General features: G+C 40.8%; 1 protein-coding gene across 1 annotated transcript; it reads left to right on the forward strand.

Annotated features, from left to right (window-relative positions):
* Positions 1-1,630: 1,630 nt before the first annotated feature.
* On the forward strand, positions 1,631-19,182 carry MYL1 (myosin light chain 1). The gene is made up of 6 exons (XM_010207352.2): positions 1,631-1,750; positions 12,918-12,945; positions 16,201-16,344; positions 17,923-18,096; positions 18,573-18,650; positions 19,154-19,182. The coding sequence occupies exons 1-6, from the start codon at positions 1,631-1,633 to the stop codon at positions 19,180-19,182; spliced, it is 573 nt and encodes a 190-aa protein (XP_010205654.1).
* The last annotated feature ends 273 nt before the right edge of the window (positions 19,183-19,455 follow it).

The raw sequence follows: 19,455 nt of genomic DNA on the forward strand, positions 1-19,455 counted from the left end.
GTATCAGTAGGTCTATTGATTCAAAAGAGATGACAACTTCCAAAAAGTCTCCTGTTCAAAGTCATGGGCTGTAGCAGAGAAGAGCTCTGAGCACAGACTTTCTTACATGAAATGACACTTTTAGCCAGTCTTCATCCCTTTTTTTTTAGTGTGCATTTATGTAAGTTTACCTTCCTCAAAACACATTCATCAAAAATGCAGGAGCTTGGATACCCTGACAGGTTTTGGATGCAAAGTATCTGTCCAGGCCTTTGGGCTCTAAATTTCTAATTACAAAACACTCCACAGAGTAGCTCATGATACAGAAACAAGAGTCCTATCAAAAAGCCCTGTACTGGCTAGCAGAGGCCTTTGAGAGTCTGGACAGTAAATGGAGAGAGATTGCAGGACAAGGAAGGAACAATCAGCAATCCTGGATTTTTCTGCAGAAAATCTCAATCATATGGACCCAGGAGAAGCATCAGGTCTGAAAGAATTAGAAGCTATTTTGCTGTGCTTGAAAAAGTCTGCTGAAAACCGAAAAGCCATCTTCTCCTGAAAGTTGTGTCTCCTGGAGAGCATGAGGAGCAAGGAGGTCCATCAGGAGACTGAAGAGTGGAAACATAAACAGGAGATGGGATGGGCAGGCAAACAAGGTGAAAACAGAACCGACTCCTTTGCCTGATGGCTACTTTCCAATCATAAATACATCACAAAATGTAACCTTTTGTGTGGGAAAACATAACATCCAGCTCATCTCCATTCTATCAGGGCACAGCTTATCCCTAGGAGAGGAAAATGAAGATCAAAAGAAAAGATTAAAGGAAGCAATTTTCAATTTTAAACACAGTCTTAACATGCTAGAAAGGAATAGTAAGAATAGCTGAAAGACATTCAGGGGCTGGGAGAGAGACGTCTTGGCTGAAGGTACTGCAATGTTTTCCATATTTGTCTGCTTTATTTTTAAACACTCAGAGCCTTTGCTTCATCAACACTTCCTTGTAAAAGAAGGAAGCAGAGGAGGAGTGAGTGGTTGTGGAGAGAGAGGCAAATGAGGTTGGAAATTGATGATCTTCCCAGCCATGAAAGTCAAAATTCCTACTTGAAACCAAATCCTCCTCAAGCACTACACAGGCATGAGGGGAAAGGGGAGGGAAGGAAAGAAAGAAGATTAATTACTTAAGCAGAACTGAAATTCTGATGAGAAAAAGGACTGTTCAATCCACGTCCCAATGTCAAGGGCAGACCTTAAACTGGGTTTGGCATATTTCCCTCTCCTCTGCACACATGAAAAAAAAAAACCCATACAAAGGAGGTGGATTTTTAAAGAGGGGGAAAAGAGCCACCGAAGTCCCTTGATCTTGTGAAGCCCTTAACTCTTATATTCCATTTATAGCTTGAGCTGGAATGACATCCCCCTTGATTAGCAAGCTGTCCAATCCAGCTGCATGTGTCAGGACTGTACGAGGCACTAAGTGAAATATATATATGCCCTTATAGAGTTCAGCACATCGGGTCCACCTCCAGGGCACAGGCTGTAGCTCATTCTGACCACTGCTCCTCTCCCAGGAATCGCTTTTAAGGGTCTTTGTTTGTTTTTTTAACACTTTTTGAGGGAGGTACATTTACTTTCAAGTTTAAGAAATACAAAATGGCACCAAAGAAGGATGTAAAGAAACCAGCAGCAGCTGCAGCACCAGCACCCGCGCCAGCACCAGCACCCGCCCCAGCTAAACCCAAAGAACCCGCAATTGATCTCAAGAGCATCAAGGTAAATGGTTGAACGTGTGCTAATTGCAGACCCAATGTGCTCCCAAAGGGGTCCTGGCCAAGACCTGCAGAGAGAAACATTGTGTGTGTTTGGTTCCGGTTTGGGGACTGCAGTGAAATGAATGGGTAACCTCAACCAGTGGATTTGTTGACCTGCCTGAGTTTTGGTTGTTTTAGTAGCTGGAGGGGTGTAAGGCATGGTGCATGATTTAACACAAGAGTGAAGCCTGGTGATTTCAAAAGTATTTTGGCGTGTGGCCCTCAGAACTTTTTACCAAATCAGCATCAGTCTGACCTATTTGGTAAAGCTAAATTTAAAATAATTAAAAAAGAAACAACAGAAAAACACCCCAAAACCCCCTTAAGTAGGTGCATGAGGACAAGAAAGGGTTACTGAAACTCGAAATGTTTGCCTATAGCACTGTACTAAAATGCAATCTTATTTTGCACTTTCTCCTCAAATTCCTTTCCAAACTTTTGCAACCACCTGAAGACCCTCTGGTCATGTGTCTGAGATCAGCATGGCTTACCTTTAAAGGCAAAACCAAATAAAACCAGATTTAAAAGGGTGATTTGCCAGCTTTATCTATTTTCATTTGCACTGTATAACAAACAATCAAAAAGATCATGAGCTGGAAAACCATGGATGGAAGCCTTTTGAGCTATTTTCTCCCATCTTTACATATTTGGTCAGCATTTGCCATTTGCTGCAAATTGAAAGCAACAAAGAGGAAGAGTCTATCGAAGGTTTCCCTCTGACTGCACTCCTTTCCATCTTGTGCTGTCCTTAGACTTTGTGTGCCAAGCAACATCACTCACTGTTGCCTTGACCCTTTGAAGAAAACTCCTACTTGTTGGCAAATTCTTTACTTCAGAAAGAGGAGAGGGAGGTTAAGCAGTTAAAGAAATGAAGAGACAGACCAGTTTCTTTGGGTAGGACTATAAATAGTTATTCTCCACCTACTTAACATGCTGATTGGTCTCAGGACCAATTTGTTAAATTCTGCATAAGGAATCATGCCTATTATGGAGAAAGAAGGAGTAGAAATATTCCTAATAGGATCTACTCATTTTCATCTCATGATAAATTCTGTTTCAGGTATCTTAATGCATACAGCCCCAAGATCATGATCCATTTAGTAAAATTTCTTGAAGTTTACTTTTCACCATCAGTAGTCAGTATTTTTCTAAAACAGTATGTAGCTTCTCATAAGACTGAAGCTGAACCCAGTGGCAAGCAAAACAAGAGCAAGAGAAAAAAAAAAAAAGACATTTTGAAACACTTTGAGCAATCATAATAAAGGCTACAGGAAAAGCCCACTGTTTTATAGAACACTATCTGAAAATTAGATTCTACCTCACATTTCCATTCATCTCCAGAGATGAAAGGGAATGCAAGCTAGATTTCCTCCTAAATAATTTAGTATGATTTTGATAGCTTTCTATGTCTAGTTCATTAGAAGAAAATAGAATTTTCAACTCCAGCGATCCTAGCTAATCTATCCTCACATAAAGAGACTTAACAGTATATTTCCAGCTAAAAAATGGCAAGCTGCAGTCTGAGGCATCTCTGCAGTTCATGCCTTTACCCAGACAGCTGTCTATAATGGCAGGAAATACTTAATGATAGCACAGAAAGAATGCTCCAGGTTTTGTCAATATTTTGACTAATAAAAGAAGATAGGCTCCCTAAATTCTGTCTTTTGACAGAGACTATCAGACAAAGTATTTTCATCTTTGAAGGAGGGAAAAACCTGGGCTAGTCAGATAAAACTATTCTTTTAACACTAAAGGCAGCATGTAAGCATTACTATTTGGAAATAAGTGAAAAGGGAAACAGCATGAGGAGGTTACAGGACTACCTTGCAATGGGGTGGGTGACACAGCCCCCCACCTCACATGCTTATCACTAGCAAATATCTTTTTACAAATATCTCCTACATTCTTTGTTGTGCCCTTAGCAGACAAGGACCAGGGTGCTTCAGAGGTGCTGCAAGGGTGGACAGAGCACCCCCGCAGCAGGGCTACCCAACCACATAGCCGTGGCTGCAAGGTGATGCAGAAACACACATTGCCCATGAGGATGGCACACATACCCTCTAACCCTGATCCTCCCCTTTCACCTGACACCCCACATTGGTCACAGGCTGCCCAAGCAGGCTGTGGCACCTCCAGTGCTGCGCCCTTAGAGAAGGCACCAGGAACAACCACGGTAACTTTCATCCTGCCTTGGAGCAGGGTCTAAACAATCTCCCAAGGTCCCAGCTACCCACCCTGGGTTACCCTTTTTCATCCTTTGAGAGGTCAGGCAATGAAGGGAAACAATGTCTCCTCATAAGTGATTTGCCTGGGACATGTGGGATAGTCAGGAATCAAAATTTTCTTAGCCCAGTCCCTTAATTAGCATCAATTAACCCTCAAGCCTTCCATTCAATCACCAAAGTCTCAGTATGGGGAAAGGCACAGAACCATTTTCAGCAAAACTCTGCAGCCAGGGAGTATTTAAAACTAAGCTTTTGACAGAGACTCATTGAACAATTGTTTCCTGGGGCTCTTTGCACTCACTTGCCAGGCAGGAGTCAAAGCCTCCAGCATTTTGAACAAGGGCATCAAGTGGGCTTCCCTCCACTCCACAGGGGAATTAGTGGCTATGCCAGAGTTTGCTACTAATGAGAGATGACTGAGGATGCCAGGCTTCAGTGCCACAATAATTTGGAAAGCCACACAGCAAAAGGCTTTATTAGCTTTTACAAAGAGAGATCCAGCCCCCTTCTAACTGTTACAGCTGGAGTAAGGGTAGAGCTGACTAATAAGGGTTTACAACAGCCAAACAAGCCACATTTCGCAGGGTACTTCATTTTAAATTGGCATCAGAGATCACAATATTCTCCAAAACAAACAAGAAGATGGTTTACAAACATGGGTAGGGATTTTTTTGGTAGTGCCCCTCCTCACAGATGCCCTACTTGGCCCAACTCCTGGGAATCTGTTTTTCTGAGCCTTCTGGGGTGCATATTTTGAAAGTTACTTTTTTTGTAAGGGATCTCAAGCTGGGTTCTTGCAAATGCAGACACCCCAAAATTGCCTGTTGCCATCAGAAGTTGTGACAGACCTTTCACCATCTTCTGTTCTTTTTTCCCCACTTTAACCCAATAAAAGCAAATGTTTAGTGAGTTGTTAGTACTAATAGCAACCAGTGTGGGATTTTCTATTTTTGAGCACCATCTATTGACTATAAAGCTGAGTAACATCAATACCTAACTGCTAAGGACTCAAGTCTCTAAACTCCTCTCTTTCTCAGCTCACCTTAGCTTACAGTACAACAGCCACAGGAAGAGAGACAAGGCAGAAAGAAAGAATTTTATCTCAAATGGAAATGTAAAGACTCTTCCAGGAAGCAACATAAAACTCAATCTGACTTGCAAAAGCCTTTTCAGACCAAACTTGTATCTCCAGTTTTCCTTATTACCAGTATAGCCTGCATTTGAACAACAGGTACAAAGGTTAAAGATTAAATCACAGTTCAGAATGAAGTGATGGATGTACCTGAGAGTTACCACCAGGAACCAACCACGATTAAAAGCAAACTGACCATATGGGTCATTTTCTTAAGAGCTCTCAAAGAATCCTGTAGTTAAAATTGTGGCCAAGGACACTCCCCAAAAGATAGCTTATCTGTTTTGTCAGCTTCCTTCTCCCACACAAGCCTGAGTGAGAAGGAACATTGAGTTGACTAACAGCACTACTGTGGGTCTATGGCTGCACTAACTGGCATGAGACACTAATGATGAGAATCTCTCATGCTTGGTTTTGCAACTGAGGCAATGATAAACTTCATAATGCCTAAATCAGTTTCATTCAATCCCTATCATGAACAGGCTTTTTTTACTGGAAATCTAAGGGCCTTTCCCAGCACACACAACCGTCCTTGGACTGAGTGCAGGCAAAACTGAGATCCTTTGGGATTTGGGTGCTAGAGATGCTGAGTGAAGTTCTTCATAGGCTCTTCTCCTCTTCAAGTGATGATCTGAACATGTAGCCCCCTGTTCCAGGGGTACACTTGGCTCTTCAAGAATACACCTGAGTATCCTCTCTTGAGCAGGCACAGAGATTGGATTCTTGCAAGTATCCATAGTGCAAGTAATGTTCACTTGGTACACAAGGCTTCCCATGATAGTGGTTTCAGGACCGAAATCCCAGCACACCAATTGTGCCATGCTCAAATGCAGATAAGCTACCTACATCTTAAAGGAAAAATAATTAAAATAAATTGACTAGTAAATACTTGCTAAGGCCTTGTGTAGCTATAAAATGCATGATGAAGTCTGCTGCATGAAATCAAACCTGTGTGATATTTGTTTTTAAATACAGAGCTCTAAAAGCAGTAAAAAGTGTTTCTCAAAGTATCTTTAATTCTTATCATATTCACTACTTAAGTAGGCCATCTGTGAACAGAAATTGCATTTGGGTATAACCAGAGAGAGATAAACTCACTAAAATGCACTGACAGAAAGCTTCTGGGCTGGAGGGTAAGCAGAGCTGTAAAAGTCAGCTGAAGCACTCAGAGAGCCATTAAACCAGAAAAACTCCATGTGAAGCTGAGGAGTGAGAACAAGAATGTCAACAGTAGCTTTGCTTATAGTCTTGAGGGCTTTCTTAGGAACTGGCAGGTTTTTGCCTGTAATTTTTGACACATCCTTCAGATCATTCCTGATCCAGCTCCAGTGACAACTTCAGAAAGACTTCCTAGGATTGATATATCTTTTGGACAAGGTTACTAGGCCCAAGTGCCCTTTCAGGTAGGAAAAGGACAAGCACAAATCATAAATTCAACTTATCCTTAAGAGCTGTAAAGGTGCTCACCTGACACCATCCAGACCAGCTTCCTGCTACCACTTTGACTACTGAAAAACAGCACTATTTGGGATCCACCCCAGAGACGAGCATCGCCAGACAGTTCTCTTGCCGCCATGAACTCCACCACTGATGCCAGACCCATGTGGGTGGCAGCTGCTAAATCACTGCACAGGCAAGGCACGGTGTAAAGGTGTCCCATGACAGGTAACATGGACACCAGGCTCAGCTACACACCAAGACATCCTTTCAGAAGGAAAAGCAAACAGAAAAGCCACCACTTAGCACTTTTTAATGAAGTTTTTGTAAGAATTTTGCCTCCTTTTCTTCCTAAAGTTCTGCTTAGCACGGAGTTCCTCAAAAGTGGGGACTGTCCATATATATTAGCAGACACTTTTTCTTATGTTTACTAACCTGAAAAATTGTGACAAACTTTAGTAAAAAACGTGGAATTTAAAGTAAATTACACAGAGCAACATTTCAAGAGCTCACAATCTGAAGTGTTAACAGTGGTTGTGTGGCATACGCCACCAAGTCAGAAATCAAAACAAACCCAGTATTAATAAAATACTGGTTTAAATCTCCTGAGAGCTCAGAGAGATTGTGCTCGATAGTAACAAGATATCTGAGTTTATCTTACATAAGGCAAGAAGAAAGTAACTAATTTAGCCAATGACAAGTCAAGAAAGAAGTCTGTAAGGAGATATGAAACCACCATGCTGGAAATCTGCCCTAACTTCACTGAGGCTTCATTTCATCTTATACCCACTGCCAAAAAGCCTTTCAATTGGCATCACACTTAAATGTCAAGCACCACTAGTTTAAATAATGTTAATACTCTAACACTGCCACTGGGAGGCATGTTAAAGCAACAAATCCCTCCTAGAACAAGGCTCCAGAGCCTCACATTCCTTTACACATCCTCTCGACTACACACATTCACGCAAAACTAAATGCAATTAGAAAAGGAACATTTTTACAAATGAGTACAACTGAACATGTTTCCCTCTGTGAAGCTAATGAATCTGTTCAAAATGGTATGATCAACAGCACAGCTAGACCACAAGCACACTTCACTCCCAGACATTTCACAGGACCATGTACAGAATGCTTGGAAAAAATCAAATTCACCTGCAATTAAGTCCATGAAACTCAAATACATTTTGAACTATTCTTCCAAATCTCATGGTTTCTCATAGATGCAATTTTCTCTCGTATATTAGTGGTGGTCATTTTTATTCTTTCTTCAATTGTTTTGTCCAGGCAGCTCAGTTCTCAAAACAGAGCTCTCTTTCTCAAGAGCTCATTTGCTCCTAATGTTTCTCTGCTTCATAAAAGACATGAGGCTAAACCCATCAGGTTGTTGATTCTCACTTAAATGAGAAGTAGCCTCTCTAGGATCTGCAGCATCAATTGCAAAAGCTATTGAACCAGGGTGAGTGATGGGAGAATGACAGCCCGCTTTTCCGAGGGGTCCAAGGGATGTGTAACCCTGCACTCAGTGATGTCTACTAGAAAATATGTGCAGCTATATTAATCAAGGAGCAGGCATTAATGGTGAGCAGATATCATATGACCTGCTGTAGGCACAATCCTATATTGTCTCCACCAAAAAATAAAAAGTTCCCCTAGTACTGAAGAGAAGGCTAAACACACAACAACTATCCTAGAGGACTCTCCAATTTTCTCTTTGATTTTCCAGAGTCTGGTATGTTCTCAGTCTCTTCTGCAGAGGCAAGACCTTGAAATATCTCGTGACAATCTAATAAAACCCTAAGATGATTCCCTTCTCCATAATTCACCCAAAAGGTAACAAGCAGATGAAGCAGCTGAATGCTTTAACTCTCAGCAGCATCTTTTTGCAGGGCTTTTTACCCTGTCCATTTACACATTTAGTGTGAGCACAAAGAGACTGTCACTCAGCACAGCTGTACACAGTCCCAGTGCCCACCTGCTGTGGGTGCAGCACCATGCTGCAAAGGTTGGGGCCCTAAGGCCCTTGACCTAGTCATTTGTTGGAAAAGTAGGGCCTTTGGTAATAATTTGGAAACAACGATTTGTGTGGGTTAGGTCTTCTGCTTAGATAGTCTTGAATTGAGGGGGGGTTGCATACAACCCTATCACCCTCTATGACTGAGACCTAGTCAAAACGTCTCTGTCTAGCAAGATGACTAGAAGGAGGTCACAAATTATACAGGGAACAACCTTAATCATAAACACAAAATCAAAAAAAGCCAAACAAAAAGAACAAAACAACCCACTTTTTTTTTTTTTTGCCACAGATCACCTTCTGGATAATAACTGACTATAAGTAAGGGCTAAATCAAGTCAGAGAAATCCAGGTCCTTCCGGTCTTCACATGTGTTGCAGTTCCTTCAACCTTTCATTATTTCCGCTGGGGAGGGTGGAAGCATTCATTTTTTTTTTAAACTCAACTCTCTGAAATGTCAACGTCTTCCCTAAAGCCCTGAGACTCATCATGTCCTCTGATATTGCAGAGAATGCTGCCAGGATCAGAACAAAGATCAGATCATTGCAAAATACTTCTTTCTACCTTTTGAAGTTTATGAAAGCTTCTTACAAAATTAGAAATCTTACTTTTATTTTTTTTAAAAGAGTGTTTTAAATCTTTTCTATACCAAGGCCATTTGTAGTGCCCTTATTCAAAGCAAGAAAGCATTTTCTCCCACTAACAGACCCTACTGGATTAAAGCAGGGTGATTCTTAGTTCAAGTGAATGTAACATGCCCGTGCTAGAATATTTCTCCCCAGCAAAACTCTGTCTAGTGAGAATCAGTAATAAAACGAAGGGCTGATGTGGTACATTAATATTTCTCTCATCAAAAATCTAAGCCAAAGTCTCACAGTGTCAAAAGATCAATCAGCTTATAAGTAGATCTCTCAAGTTACACATATTTGATAGCCTATTAAAGCAAGATTGCTAATCCAGATATTAGTTCTCCTCAATTCAAGACATATGCACCCTAATTATTTTCTGTTTGGCATCTAAAGTCTTTTGGGATGAGTTTTGTTGTAGCCAATTGTAAAGCTTATCCGGAAGTAAGAAAAAATGTTCAAGAAAATTAATCTAAGTATCCCTTTTAAAAAAAACTCATCTTTAAGTCCTGTTTTCTGGGGAACATTTCCCAGTTGTCCGCACTGGAGAGCAAGAGGCTGAGGGTAGAAGGAAAATTCCACAAAAGGCAACATACTGCATTGACCCAGGCAACATTTCAGCACTGCCAAAGTCTTTCGAAAGCTTCTCTATTAATGTGTTGGGACTGATGGCCAAGATCTGTATTAGCTTTCTCACTGCTTGAATTCCAGCCCCAGCCAGTAGTAATCAGGTCTGAACTGTGCTAAATCTTGCTAATTAAGACTAAAGCATCAACTCTCTTTTCTGTGCAAACACACCCAATCACAGCTGTGCCTTGTTCTGAATATATCCCTGTCTCCACAGGTAAATAGATTACAAAAAGCCCAAAAAACCAAAAGTGAAGAACTGGTAGTGTAGCATTTTTCATAGTATATTTTCCAGACATTTCTCAAAAAATTCAAACAATCTGTTTGGACAAAATGTTTTCCAGATAAAATTGTGAGTTTAGATTTTTTTTTTTTTTTTTTTTTTTGCGGTGGTATCTGTAGTTTTTAAAATAGGAGGTAGAAGGTTAATGTCTCAAATCCAACCAGATAGTGTTACCTATTTTGATTGTTCAGTTTAAAAGGAAAAAAAAAAAAAAAGAAAACCAACGAAACAGTAAAGTTAAGCCTACTTGAATTTAATTCTCTCTTTCAGACCCCTCAATATACTGAAAAGAGACATTCACAAATGCTACGCTTATCATCGGGGTAACTAAGTGAGCTAAAGGAGAACATTTCCCTCAATAAGCACATTTTTTCACTAGAAAACCAGGAACAGTGAATGATCAACAGAGGAGATCAATAGAAATTAGAGACGATATCTGAATTTGCAACAGGGAGTCTGTTGTCACAGAATCATTCCCATCCCAGCTCCATGACACTCTTGACCCAGTCCAGGTGACAGGTAAAGAAAGAAGTATGGAGTGAAGTTTTCTAATCCTTTTGCAAGGTCTCACAGCATCAATTCAAAGCTTTGACCTGGGAAGGATGCTACATGGTAGGACTAGATCTTTGCTACTGAAGAAACTGCAGTTTCAATCTCCTACAATCTAACTAGAAACTCCCCATTTGTAGTCCCACTGTGACACCTCCACTCTGCAACCCAAAATGCAAGTACTCCTGTCCCTAAGAACAGTCATTCTTCCAATTCCTAAAGCCATTGGGTAATCTTAGCTTCTACCTTGCTTCATCTTTGCTTTCACATCATAAAAACATCAGCAGCAAGCATCTCTTCTTACCACACCAGTGAGCTTTGAAGCTGGGCATGCTGGTGTCCTGCCTACCCCTAGCCTTACAGAAAGTGTCCTAGAAAGCACAGGCTCTCTAGGACAAATTTCCCACTGCCTTGCAGGGTACAGCTACAAATCAGCTGCTAACCTAACAGATGGCTCCAAAATGCAGATATTTTTTCCATTAAAAGCGTTAAAAACTTGGAAAATGTGACTAGTGCAGATGAAGAGCTTCACCGATGGACACCACCTCTGGCAACAGGTTAATCTCTGCTCAGTGCCAGCAACTGGATCACACTGGGCAGACAAGCAGCAACACCACTCATCTAATGTTACGTGCTACATTATCCATATAAGGGGTCGAGCAAAGGCTAGTGAAGGTACAAAGACCATCCAGCTGCACCTAATACACAACCTATCAGCCATGTCTAAAACCAGCCTACTGGGCTAACACATGGCACCTCTCACCCTCAGCACTCCTTTTTCACTGATTTTAGTGATTATTGGAAAACTAAAATCCTTCTGTATAAGGAAGTCTTGGTAGGTCTGGACAAGGAATATCTCCTCTTGACATTACGGACCCAAAAAGTGCTGACATGAATCAAATTTACTACTTACCACTCCCTGCTCTTCTACCAGCCTCCTAAAAATAGCCATCATAAGATGTCGATCAAGACATGGAGCCTCCTGTCACTTTGCCCTAAGAAAGCTAAAGAACTCGCCAAGGGGAGGGACCACTTCCTTCTGACATCTAATCCAGGCAATGCCGTCAGCACCGCCGGATAAATAAGACGAAGAAAGGCCAGGAAAGCAGGACCATTCTTGAGACCGCTCAGCCTAATCCCTTCTGCCTGTCTGCTGCTCTGCTTTTCCAACTCTCAATCATGGTGGGTCCACTGGAAAGTTAACGGTTAGCAGTGAGCCAGCGTATTTACATATGTAAATCAGACTTCTTGCTCAAGTTAATTCTATGGGGGGAAGGACAGTCCAGAAGATAGTTTAGGTTTGCTTCGCTTTCCTCCTGAAACCTAAAGGACGATGTGAGGTTTTCCAGTTAGCTTCAAGTTCTGCACTGGGCAGTGGTAGTTGTGTGGCTCCTGTAGCTTCAGACAGGAGAGTTACCATTCGCTAGTGCTGCTTTCTGCTAAGCAGTTTATTTTAAATGGGATGCCACCTGCTAAAGTGGCAAAGCAAAATACTATTATTTTTATATAAGAAAATATCATAGGTTAGTACTTTATGAAACAAAGTACTGTCAAAAACTAATTTAAAACACAAACTTTAAAGGATTGGTTTCGTTTCTATGTCGATGTAAAAAAATCTGCCTGTTAAGCAATATAGTCTTAATAAAACAGGTCTATACTAAAACAGCAAATAACCTGATGGTACATTAATGACTTCTTTGTTAGTCACAAGACTTGGACTTTTTGTTGCTTCTAGCCACGATTCTGGCTTTCTCTGGGATGCAGATTTTAATGGAATCTTTAGAGTAGACCTGGTGATGCATTTTTACCAGGGAAGTTTCTAGTTTAGGTTGCTGTGGCCTAATTACATTAGGCAAGACAGATATGAGAGCAATCAGCTACTTTATGTTATTTACTTTCTCTCAGTGCATTTTCAGCAGTACTAGTTCTGTTTTTTTCTCTCTCTTTTTCTTCCCAACTGCAGTCCTTCACTCCTGACCAAATTAATGGTAAGTGAAATAAAAGTTAAAATTTTAACAGGGGGCAGGAGTGGGAATATAATGGCTACCAAATGCTAAATATTCACTAGTCTTAACAGCTCTTTTGCTATCTGCATTACTTCTGCGCACCTGACAGGCCACATTTTTGCTGTTTTGGAAGATGACTCATGGATTGAGCTGGATGCTTTAGAAAATAAACAGGTTTTCCCCCAGCCCCCCCTTCCTAAGCTATTTTTTTGTGATTGATTTCCTTCCAACAGATCGAGTTCTCCAAGGAGCAACAGGATGGTAAGTTACAAGAGAGCCGATGTGTTTTACATGTATGTGGGTTCAGAGGGGAGCTACAGGCTCAGAGTTTTAACCTTTATGAAAAGATGAGCTAGGACTCCAGCTGGTATAAATCATCGCGCTCTTGACTTCAGAGAAGCAGTACTGACTTACGTTGAACAAGAAGCTGACTGCAGTTACATGTAATTCATCTGGGTGCTTATGTGCTGCCCAAGCAGAGAAGTTTATGTCGTGGTACAAAGAGGAAATATGTTGGTATCACCAGCTCTACCTACTGAACATTTTTCAGTTGTGCTTTTGTACAGGCTGATTACAACAGATGCTGAAAATGGGTCTTGCATTTGAAAGTCATAGGGGAAAAAGGCAGGTGAGGGTAACAGAAGGAGGGAGTGGGCTGAAAATTTAACTCAGCTTCAGTGACATTGCAATTTTACATGGTCAGAAGATGCAAGAGGCCTATATGCCACTTTTGCCGGGAGGTGTTGTGGATGGGGAGAAACAAAGGCTGTTCTACTGCAATTACATTCTTGAAGAGTAAATGAGTGACTTGTGTGAATTGTTGTGTATAAACACAGTAATCTGGATATGCTGCAATCTTTTAACATCTTGCCATGTTCTCTGCTTTGCAAGTCACCAGCAAGTTCGGCTTTCTTTTTTTTTTCAGTCTGATAGAAAGATACCATTAAAAATTCTGATAAATAAATATATAAATATATTCTAATATGAACAAAAGTCCCCACTGAAGCTCTGGAAATCTAAGTTGGATAGTTTTAAATATCCTAAGAGATGCATTTGGTCTATATTAAATAATGTAGTGTCAAATAAAGAGTGGCAAAAATCCAGTAGCAAATATGGTAGACTTTTTACTGTAGACAAAATACTTAGAATGGAATTACTAGAAATCCAGACAGAGAGAGAGGAATAACTAGAAGCAGGTCTTGAGAGAGACTTAAACTTCCCAAACACAAGCCTGCTTTGAGTTACACCATCCAAGATAAAGGGTACATGGTACAGTAAGTGAAACTGGAAACATTTCCTGCAGTCCAAACACTCCTAGTCACAAAGAAAATCATTTGGACTCTTCCTCACTTTTTGGTTCTAGAACTTTTACAAAATAGTTGGGAGGGTTCATGGAAAAATGTCATCAATTCAAAGCTGCTGGCATTTATAACAAAGAAAAATACTTCTTTCAACTTCTCTACATATTTCAGATCACTCAGCTGCTGTAACACTGTCATGACTGAACCAAGCAGTGGAATAATTAAAAGCTACTTGAGAGAGGGAGAATTTCCCAGGAACAGAGATGTCCCACGCTCAGTAACTATTTCCATCCACACAGGCTGATGCACTAACAGCTGGGTAGCACCCTCCTCAGAGAGGGATGTTAGACATGCTTATGCCAGCAGAGATATAAACTAGGACTAGCTATATATATAAAAAAAAAAAACCCCACACAAACCACTAAACTAGCCCTTCATAGCAAAGATATATTGCAGTGAGATTTATGCCTGAAAGATAAAAATAAAATCAGGCCTTTTCTCTGATCTAGGGAGCAGTGTTCAGAATCCAGTGAACATAAAGCTTCATGGGATTTACAAAACAGAGGAGCTCTCCTGACAGCTTTGCTAATAGCAAACTGGCATTGTTTTATACCTTGCCCTGGCTAAATGTCATTAATGCATCAGATGAAAAATTGGATCATATGGCATAAATCACTACAGGTTTATTGACCTCAGCGGCTAGAGTAGGAGCTGATATCAAGTTGGTATATTGTAAAGCAAAGCTCTATACAGGTCCAGAAGGCCTTGATTTCATACCCTGCAATAAAAGCTGTAAGAGGAGAGGGTTAGCAATAAAGGGTTAGAGGTCTCTCACGTCAGACAGTAAGAGGATTAGTTTCAGATGTATTAGATTACAGCCTAGCAGGCTGACATCCTGTATCAGCAGTTTTACTGGGTGCCAGCAACTCCTCCGCTAAGGCGGTATATGGATGGCTAAAGCTAAGAACCTAAATACCTCTGCATCACATGTCCCCCGCACAAGATGAAGACATGATTTGAAATGTGGTTTATTACTCCTAAATCTGCCCCAAGGCACAAAGGACATTCCTCCTACACACACTATGACACACAAAGCCTGTCTAGATGCTGGAAGCTCATGCTGGTCAAAGGAAAGATATTTCTCTTGGTTTACTTGGAGCTAAAACGCATCATTGTCAGCCACTGCAGTGCAAAAAAGATCAGTAGCAAGGTCCAAAGATGAGGTTCAATATGAGGTTCAAAATGGCTTTGTAGTTAGACCCTTGACTTTTGCCCCCTTCTGCCCCTTCTTTTAACAAGACATTTCTTTATTTACTGCAACAAACACTCTGAAAATAAAATAGTAAAACGATTAACATGGAACTTTGCAACAGAAGATGAAGACTGGCAATGCATTGAAGGCAACTGTTTATCCTGATTTTTGTAGGAGAAATGTCCGTACCAAGAATATCTGTACCCTAAGTCCTTGTTCAGCACCAAGGCGAAAAGAAATGAATGTTGATCATTTGGCAGCATGAAAGCAGCAAAGTCTCAGATTGTACACACTGGAAGTGCACTGGAATGAAGCACCACACAAGTACTACCATTGGAAAAGCTGGATATTCACGCATCTTTAAGCAGGAAGAAATGGCAAACTGCACAGAAGAGAGGGCATATGGCTAGAAATGACATTGCAAGGCAACTTTAAGGCAGAGAAAAAAAAAAGTAGAAACGTTTGAAATTCACCTTCAAGTTTCCCATTAGGACTATGTAGTTGAGGTGCTGGGATTGCAAGGCAGAGCCTATTGAAGCAGGCAGATGTTTTGCACTGCTAGGTACTTTGACAGAAGAATCCCAGTCCTCTGGTGAGATAAGATGGAGTGGATTTTTACCTTCGTCTGCTATGTTGTGTAAAGACACCTGTTCTTCAATGGCAATGTTTGTAGAAAACTTATCTTTCTCTGTGCTTGGAATAACTATGGGGTCAATCACAAAGTTATTGGTGGTTATTAGAGTCAGCAAAGCTATGAAAGGTAGACATAAAAGTTTAAAAATAGTGAAACTCAAATGTCAGAGGGGAGGAGTTTTTCATGGGATTGTGAGCCAAAGATTCCCCTGGCTAACTCCCGGGAGCTGGTGGAACAGTTCCAGGAGACAACAGGCTCACATCTTTGTCAATACAACTTGTCAATATGGAGATGCCAGGCTCAATTTAACTATTGCTCTTCCCTTGCAGACTTCAAGGAGGCCTTCCTCCTCTTTGACAGGACTGGTGATGCCAAGATCACCCTGAGCCAGGTTGGTGATATTGTCCGGGCACTGGGGCAGAACCCTACAAATGCCGAGATCAACAAGATCCTGGGCAACCCCAGCAAAGAGGGTAAGTACCCTACCGTCTCTCATGGACCCTTCTTGAGGCTGGGGAACTGTAATTAAGCAACATCAACAGTCGCAGCAAGAAATAGAGGAGCTTTTTCTCTAATGAGGAGCAAGGGAGACCCTGCAGCAACAATACGTGGAATTTCTCCAGTTCCTTTTGAAGAGGATAATGGTGATAAGGAATACAGTGCTGAGAAAGAGGAAAATCTTCTCCTTAGGGTATGAGGAATCCTCTGTAGGGATCCTTTTGGTGTCAGCTTGGTGAGGTGCAACACACTCATTGCTACTCACAGTCCATTTCTGCTGCAGCCCTTGATGAGGACCTGATGCTCTTCCGGTCCTTCCAGTGCAGGATTTTCTGCATAAACCAAGACATGCCCTAGGACTGGAAATCCACCTATATATTTTTGTTGACTGGGGTGGTTTGCTCAAAGCTCCTACAAACCTTAGCATGCAGAGGCACATGTTGGCCATTTATTATAGTGGCCATTTTCTTTCCTCTCCTTTTAGAGATAAAAGAAATGGCAAATACTGTAGTCATTTTCTAACAAGAACCAAGCTGCAGGTGACCCCTGATTTCAGTCATGTAGAACCATATTAAGGTAGGCTAAACAATATCCAAACCCTGAGGCCTGGTAAAGGCAACTCTGAGGAACAGCTCAGAAAATCCAAGTTAACCATTAGCACCTGCAAGAAGCACTGAGCAGAGGACTAACATAGAGACCATTGCAGCATTTTAAGCGACTATAGTAGTAACTGACAGCAACTTTCCCCTAGCTAGGTAGTAAAATAGTTTCTGTAACAAATGTATATTCAAAAATCTCTCATGGTATTTGCACCTATTATATTTCATTGCTACTCAGGTGAAGGCTGCTCTTTCCACAGATCCAGGAGGAAAAAAGAAAAAAAGACCTTTTAATTTAATTTAGAAGTTTTGCTCAAAACAAACAAACAATAAAACAAAACAAAACCACATTTGTAGAAAGCCTCACTAAAGACTACAGCTTCTGGCTCATGAGAACAAAAGGGTTAGATGCACTAAGCTTGTGAACCTCTAAATATGTCAACAGTAAATATGAATACTACCTCCCTTGGACATTCCCATTTTTCATTTATTCTCTTGATAATAGTCTCTGCTGCCACAGCCAAGAGACCCTGAAGAGGTCAGTAACACAAAAGTAACTTCAGGGGCTTGTCTAAGTTACAACATCTCACTCCGGTTACCTTTTCCCACTGTTGAGGCTTATTTCTATTTCACTGCATTCTGTAGTCCTACCCCTTCCAAAATCCTTTCAAAGATCAAATCATACAGCAAGTTTTATTTCTGGATGAAAAATACAACATACACATAAGCATATCAAATTATGAGAGAAGAGGGATAAAGATTTGAAAAATCAAATGAAGGTGAAAATTAACTCCCACTATAGGAAAGAATCCAAATCTTGAGGCAAGGACTAGAGTAAAAAATAGAAAGAGCTGTGCAAAGGAGGTGGGAGGCTCTCCCACATTCCAAGGCAAATATCCCCAAAAACCACACATAGAAATGTCTAGCATATAGCAACTGGTGCTTTCTTTCCAGAGATGAATGCCAAGAAAATCACTTTTGAAGAGTTCTTGCCCATGTTGCAAGCAGCTGCTAACAACAAGGAACAGGGTACCTATGAAGACTTTGTTGAAGGTCTGCGTGTCTTTGACAAAGAAGGCAATGGCACAGTCATGGGGGCTGAACTCCGTCACGTACTGGCTACTCTGGGTAAGAGACTGCTGTCTCTGTGTGTGCTTTTAAAATTGCTGCTCTTTGAAGGCAAGAAAGAAGGAGGAAAAATATTCTAACCAGTTTGGAGAGGCAGGAGACTACAAAGCCAGACAAGACTCTGGGTTTCCTAACTGGGAATTCACAAGAAAAGAAAACACAAAGCTCAGAAAAATGCCCAAAGGAAAAGGTTTAGTTTATTACTTCTAAATTTGGACTAGGTACTAGGAGTGCCTGTCATTTGAAGAAAAGAGAGAAAAGGCTGCACACCTCAGTGATACAGACAAAGCTAGAGGATTTTCTGCACAGTTTCTTTACTCTGTAGGAATAACTAGAATCCCTGTGACTACATGCACATTCAGAACTTCTAAAGAAAGTTAAATTTAATAAAGCTCTGATCGTGTGAAGGTCTTTTTGTTACTAACTCAGAAAACAAGGAAAGCCTTTGGAAAAGCTGAGCTCTCTTCACTCTCCAGGTGAGAAGATGACAGAAGAGGAAGTAGACGAACTTATGAAAGGTCAGGAAGATTCCAATGGCTGCATCAACTATGAGGGTAGGTGCAGGAGTTCAACACCTTCTCATCATACATTTCTTCTATGTCTTAGAGGTTCATTGCAGTTGGCTTTCAGCTTCAGGCATGAGTTGGGCAAAGCTACAGCTGAGTGAGGTTGAAAGGCTTATGCGAGAAAACAACTGTTGCAATATGCTTAGCCTACAGTCACATCACTCAAAAGATATAATTCAGCCATAGCAAAGAAGGCTGATTTAGTCAACACCAGATCTCTTAGACTTTCTGACTTTCTGTAGAGCAGTTGCAGGTATTAGAACCTTAGTTAATGCTTAAGCAAAGTGCACTACTATCATATATTTAGTTTTATCACTCTTAAGGAGGAAGAGAATGTTGATTTGTACATTAAACACTTAGAACTTTCTATTGCATTGTTGGGTCAAATCTAATCAGGAACATGTAAAGCCATCAGCTCATGAACAGCTGTTATTTTTAAGGTATTTCCGAAAGCTACTCCTTCTAACTAGCACATCTGTATTTTTCCACAGCATTTGTAAAGCACATCTTATCTGTTTAAGCAGACTTCCCCAGATACCAAACGGTATGTTCTTCTCCTTTGCTTGTCTGTTTGCTATGTGTAAAGGCTTCTACACGTCTGGGGCAAATTCAATCTACTGATACAAAAAGAAGAAAATGAGACTGCTGTCCAAGAGCAAAGAAAATATACGTGCAGATTCCTGGATCTTGTTCACAGCTCTATAACTGGTTGGAAATAGTGTTTAGTAGATTTTTCCAACAAATATACTCAAACTCTGAAAAGAAATACGTCGTTCATTCACAAGCATGGCAA

This window comes from Colius striatus, chromosome 9 (assembly GCF_028858725.1).
Source record: "Colius striatus isolate bColStr4 chromosome 9, bColStr4.1.hap1, whole genome shotgun sequence".
Taxonomy (NCBI): Eukaryota; Metazoa; Chordata; class Aves; order Coliiformes; family Coliidae; genus Colius; species Colius striatus.

Coding starts and splice junctions, on each gene's coding strand:
- MYL1 (XM_010207352.2), top strand. CDS start 1,631: ATGGCACCAAAGAAGGATGTAAAGAAACCAGCAGCAGCTGCAGCACCA. Junction 12,946..16,200: donor CTCCAAGGAGCAACAGGATG/GTAAGTTACAAG, acceptor CTTCCCTTGCAG/ACTTCAAGGAGGCCTTCCTC. Junction 16,345..17,922: donor GGGCAACCCCAGCAAAGAGG/GTAAGTACCCTA, acceptor CTTTCTTTCCAG/AGATGAATGCCAAGAAAATC.